At 37.4% G+C, this 6,504-nt stretch overlaps 1 protein-coding gene across 1 annotated transcript in view; it reads right to left on the minus strand.

Moving 5' to 3' along the window:
- Positions 1 to 6,504, minus strand: part of AZIN1 (antizyme inhibitor 1) — a 54,011-nt gene that overhangs the window by 12,146 nt on the left and 35,361 nt on the right. The window contains exons 6-7 of the mRNA XM_019528044.1: positions 2,671 to 2,805; positions 485 to 566 (exon numbers count right to left, since the gene is read on the minus strand). Coding sequence (XP_019383589.1) covers positions 485 to 566; positions 2,671 to 2,805 — 217 coding nt within the window. The remainder of the gene's footprint in view (positions 1 to 484; positions 567 to 2,670; positions 2,806 to 6,504) is intronic.

Raw genomic sequence — 6,504 nt, forward strand, 5'->3', positions numbered from 1 at the left:
ACAGGCAAAGGACTCCTATTTGGGCCTCTCAATTAACCAGCATATTTTGTTATCTGGCATTCCCCATGGCTGCTGAATAACAAAGCTTTTACTGTATTTGTAATAAAAGGTAAACGTTCTGTTAAGAGTGAATCCAGATTTTTTTTTTTTAAAAGAGCAGTTGGCTTTTAAAAATGTAATCTAAAATCTACTCTAAAAGACCTTTTGATTTGTTTCAATCACATATTTAAGACATAGTTTTGTATTATCATTCCTTAATTGAAAGGTAGGTCTGTTTATAACAATTATCTTTTCTATTCTCTTCAGACTAGCAACTCTGGGCAGGGACAGTCCTTTTCTGTGTACGGTGCTTACATAAGTGGCTTCTGGTGGGTGACCAAGACTTCTAGAGCCACAGTAGTAAAAATACTGGGGTTTTTTGTTTTTGTTTTTTTTATCTTTGCTGGCTCCAACATTTATAACATGTACAAATGTAGCTACTTACAGCCATGTCAAACACACACCGAGCATCAGATATAGCATGTAGATACACTTGAGGTTCCTTGCAAGAGTTAGAAACATGAAATCTGAAAAAGAAAAAAAATGTAAGTGCATGGAAAACCTGACATCATCAGTACTACACAGGCCATTTCTCTGAACTAGTAGAGACATCTAAGGTCCATGCATAGATGACAGACTTTAAGAGGCACATGAGATTTATGGCTACGCAAACAGTTCAGGCAGCACACCTCTGATGCATTTTCCTTATACTTTAAAAGTTTTACCCATAACAAAACAAATATACACCACAGTTTAACAAATCTCAAAATAGTTTTTTTTATACTCTTTAATGAACTCTTTCTGTGGACTCTTAAACCTTAATGGAGAGTCAAGACACCTAGAGCTCCAAAGAATAACCTTGCTATTTACTGCTCATGAATCTGTCAATTAAAAGTACAGCTGAAGTGCTGTCTGTGCCCTTGGACAGGCAAACATTTAATAGTTCACACCATTGTATAATGCTTTTGTACTCAAAAAAAGAACTTTAAATAAGTATCAAGTAACAGTAAGTTACAAGTCATTTGATAGTTTCTAGTTAAGTTGGTTAGAACTAAAGCAGCAACCAGAGGTGGAAGGTTTTGTATCATGTCCTTGAAGATTTGTAACCACCTAGTGGTAGGCAAGAGGAACAGTGTAGAATGTAAAATCAGAACTAAAATAGACAGAGCATTTTAAATGGTGTAGACCACTCCTGTACTGATATTATTCTCCATTTACTGTATAGTTAAATATGGTAACGTATACATAAAAGCTAACTGACCAACATTTCTTATTTATTAAATTAACTGCATGTTATTTGAAATGCATCTAGAATACGAAGATTGACAGTATGCATCAAAATAAACAAAAACAGTCACTTTGTGTAATTAAACTACCTTAACAAGTGATGAATTGGGGGAGAAAAACAAGTTATTAAAAACTTAATTGGACTATTCTAAACAGATTATTAAAACAAAGGAAGTACCTACAGTTAGTAAATTGAACAGGTAAGTTTTTGTTCAGGATGCTCTTCAAGCTTTTAGAATTAGCAGATTATCATTTTGGCATTTATTTTTATTTGCATATACAAAAATGCTTTTTCAATTTTGTTTTTTTTTTTGTTTTTTTTTACACTTTGAACAAACCAGGCAAACAATCTCTTCACCTGCAAGAGGTGACTACTGACATCACAAGCCTAGCTTAGCACTTCAGTTTGTTTTAGTTGCTTAGCCAGTGACTTGAAATAGTTCAGCAATTTGATTTTCCTTAAGAGGAATACCGTTTGAATACTTTTATACTTTGTAACCAGATGGTAATATGCTTGACAAGTTGTGAATTTCAAGTTACAGCAACAGAAAAGTATTCGATTTAAGTAAAGTTGTATTTATTAGGTAGGAGAGGGGGGCAGAAGGAGGAGAGGCAAAATCATGTTATTCATCCTGATGACAAAAACAACAACTTTTGTTCTACATGGTTTTTTTGAAACATTTGATTTTCATTAGTGTTTTCTACACATATCTTTGGCAGATGAAGGGACACAGAATAATCTTTGCTTATCCTTTGTGTATCCAACTTATTTCAGTTTGAAGAATCACAAATCATTCAGATCTTAAGACCTAAAATGCTTCAAGGAAATCTTCTGCCATCTACAGGTCAGAACTAAAAAAGTTACACGATCTCTACTACTAAAAGTGACTAGGATAAACTTCAGTGCAAATCTGAGTTAAATATATATCTTACAGCCTTGTCTCACCCAACAAGTGCTAGTTTTCCCAAACACATTACTGCTTTTTGGTAGTTCAACCTATTTCTATATGCAAAACTGAAAATACAGAACTGGCTGGGAAAACACAAGAGCATGGCTGGGTAAGATGGATTAAAAAACACCTGGCAATTTCTGGCCATGACAGGGGATTTTGATATTCCCAGTGTTGTAACACTGGCACTAAGATAGCCATTTCTTTTTCATACTGGTTGGAGGGCATAACTATTTGAAAAAAAAACTCAAAATTATACAAATTGCTTTTTTATTACTTCCTGTAAAAAGGAAGAGGTCAGCATACACCAGAAAGTAAGTAAGTAAATCAGTCTTATATTTGTTTGAGCATTTAATGTTACACCTAGCAGAAAAAGAAGAGCAGAGCTACTCACTTAACACCAACTATTTGGACTTCAAGCTCCTTAGCAAGTTCCATGAGATGCCTACAGGTCTTCAGTGTGGTGCCAAACTTCATACTCATCTCCTCAACTCCATTAATTTCTTCTGTGGCAATGTGTAGTAAGAGCCTAAGAGAAGGGGAAGATGATTGGGGCACAGTTGGTTTACATCATCATCAGCATATGTGCAGCCTGAAGACTGTCAGAAGTATGTTGATTATGCTGTCAGTACTCCAACTCCATCGATGGATGAATCAAGTGAACCTAATAAAAAAATCCTGTACAGAGAAAAAACTAGCAATTAGGGGCTAAAACATGGAGCCAACAAGGATAAGGGATTTCGAAATGTAGCAACCAAGACTCTGTTGGGTGCTGCAATAAAAGAAAGTGTTACCATCTAATAAAAGTATGATTGCTTATAAGCTGCTCTTTAAATGATAGCTAGAATGTTTTCTCCCTCGCTGTTTGGAGGTGTGCACTGGGACTCCCTTTGGACTGGCCTGGCTGGATGTATTCTTCCATATTGGCTTTGGCTATAACAGTCTGATGTACATTGAGCACCCTCTCCACATGCCTCCTAGCTCCACTGGCAGCTGTAAGAAGAGCATAAGGAGAGAATTGTTCTACTTCCTCTCCCCTTCCTGCTGCCTACTGGTTGCCTGGGTAAAGCGATTGTTTGAAGACAGACTTTCCCTAACTGGACAACCAATTCATCAGACCTTGTCCTCATGGGGCTGTTAAGTCTCTGTGGTCTGACAACATATAGAATCTCCTTAGTCAAGTGGATCATCTGTTCTGCTTTAATGTATGTAGTTTGAGCATTTGGAAAGACATCCTTCAAACATAGGCACAAGGTTATTTAGGATAACCCCTACAGGGGACTTATTTTGGGTTATTCAGGGTTGAAGTCCCAGGAGGCCCATCCAACCCAAGATAGGAGTCAGATGACAACTGCCATGAATCCCTTTTCCATTAGTCATTTCTTTCGCTGATATTATTTGTACCATTTTTCAATCCCAGTGAGATGCTACTAGCTACCACCTTTTGAGAGTCAAGTGGTAAAGTTACATGCATCATGTAGGGGGCATTATAGCAATCATACCTGGAGATAAAGGCATTGGTAACTAGCAAGCTACACATCCACATGGAAAAAAAGTCAGTTCCTGGCTGTGAATGCTCACATCTATTACAGATATGATAATCTAGCAGCTGCCAAAGAATTCAGCTCAATTTATTAAGGATTCTGGCTGAAAGCAGTGCTCCCGAAAACATAACAGACATACAACCATAATATAAATTTAAACAAAAAAAAGTGCAAATATTATAAAATAAGGCCAACCATTATTCCTACTCCTAGAATTAACTTAAGTACAAATATGGTGATAAATCAGATCATGAATCTATAAAAAGTTGGGCATAGGTCCACAATTAACAGTAAAAACAACCAAACAGTGATAAAGTTTAACCTGTCACATCAACAGTAAAAGATGTTTAGCTCCGATTGCTTCAGTCTTGTAAGCAAAAATTGCAAGACTGTTTACTAAATATCAATCTGTTTGCCGGAAGACATAATGAATAGCATCTTCTAAAACTCCTAGACAGGATGGGCAACATTTTAGCCCTTGGAATGGAAAGTTTATGTCCAGACAAAACAGCTGTGGGCATCTGTTTGGTCCTGAGTCTAGTCAAAGAGGTTTGTCATTTATTGTTGCGATCCAGCTATAAATACTTTTCTAGTCTCTCCAGTCTAATTTCAAAAGACTATACAGGGGTGATGCAAGTAGCTCTTGCTACTGCAAAAAATCATTCTGCCTGGCAAACTCAAAACCTCTGGAAATCCAGACCTTTCCTATGGGGGAGAAGAGTCTTTCATTGTCTCTGACAATGTCCCATCCTGGAAAACACAGAAATGTGGGAAAGAAAAGCTAGTTGGGGAGATTGAAGAGAAGGGGGATTACTGACGTCTTCTATATGGCACAATTCGAGCAAGTCAGACAGTAGTAGAGGCAGGATTTTAAACCTGAATCCCGCCATTCTAATAATATTAGTTAAAATGGAGTCTAATCCTGTCTCTAATCTCAAGAGAGCTGAACAAGGAAGACCCAGAAGAACCCTGAGAAAAAACAACTTATTCTGAGGTATGTCTACATCATTACTAACAGCATAGCCCCATACAGGATCCAAGACACAACTTTGGCTTTATATGCTAATATGGGAGCTTAGACTGATCATCCTGCTGTGGTCTCAAAAATTTCTTTATAGCCACTGCCAATTAGGCTGCCTTAGTTTTAACTGACTGAATGTGGCGTTTCCATGATGGAAAAGCTGTAAACATCACAACCAAGTACCTATAGGTTTTAACAACTTCGAGTTCAATTCTCCTCTATGTTCCACAGGTATTTTAGACAGCTTCCCCAAAGCATTATTTTGGATTTATCATCATTCATCTTCCATTTGTCCACAAAGATGCTCAAAAGTTAAGACTGCACTCTGTAAGCTGATGGGAGTTCTTGAGAGTATGACAGTCATCTGCATACATTAAAATAGGGATTGGGGTTGCTGGCAAATTTTGGGGGATGAAAATAAGCATCCTATGTTTCTGATAATATATCAGTCACATTAAAAGTTAAATAGCAGGGGGGCCAAAATACATCCTTATCTAACCACTTTGTCTGAAATTTGTTGTGCAAGCTCACCCCTCAGACCCCACCTAACTTGGGCCCATATACCTTTTTGATATTCTATCAGCAGATGCAAGGGAGAAAGGTCAGTCCCATACTTTAAACAGCTTCTCCCAAAGTTTACTTCCATCTATACTGTCAAAAGCTCTTGACAGATTAACAAATATAACACACAATACTGATTTGTGCATTTGCATCTATTAAATGTCTCAAACTGAAGGGTAAATATGTTATAGTAGAATATCCATCCCTAAACCCAGTCTGATGTTCATATACATTTTCTCTTTTTACCCATGCTATGAGATGGTATAACAAGTGACACCCAAAGATTTTAGCTAAGACTTCTATTAAAACTTACAGGGCAATAAGATTCTGGCTCATCTTTTAGCACTTTCTTGAAAATGGGTATGATGGTACCCCCTTTCCAGGAATCTAGGATTTGGTCCAGCTCACTTAGAGTTATACTATTTTTCCAAGACTAGAGTCCACCATTAGATATTATCAATATAAACTTCCACTGGTATTCTACCTGGGCCTGGGGGTTTGTTCTTCCGTTATACTTTGAGGAGATTATTTCATCATTTGTTACCCGATACTTAGTTGCATCAACAACAGGTATATTATACCCTTGTTTACTATTTGTTCCATGGAAAAAGTAAAATGATTTGAAAAGTATCCTCTGGTATTTAGGCTATATTACCAAATTTCTTAAAAAAATATTTAAGTCTTCCACATGAAAATTAATCAGTCACCTTTTTGGCTAGATAGGTGTCCCATTTCAATTTTCTACTGACAAATACAGGTCACTAATCTATCACTAATAAGGCCTGGGGGAATACCAAACTCTTAAAGGTTGAGGACTACAGGAAGGTGGTCACTTCCTAAGCAAAAAAAACCCAGTATCTTGGTATCTATATCCCCCTATATTGGTTATATGTTGACTGAACCCTCTATGGTCCTTGATCCTTTAAACAGAGGTGTAGGTTGAAATCTTTGAGGTAGTACTAGGGCAGCAGTCCTCCACCCTTTAAGTAGATCACCTTTGGCATTTAAAAAGTAACCCAAGATCTACTGTGCACTGCTGCCACTCCCCCCACTCTGCCTAGCAGGGGCATTTGTTGGGGGGGGGGGGGGGGGGGGCCAAATA

This window comes from Gavialis gangeticus, unplaced genomic scaffold (assembly GCF_001723915.1).
Source record: "Gavialis gangeticus isolate Ggan-Ray unplaced genomic scaffold, GavGan_comp1, whole genome shotgun sequence".
NCBI lineage: Eukaryota > Metazoa > Chordata > Crocodylia > Gavialidae > Gavialis > Gavialis gangeticus.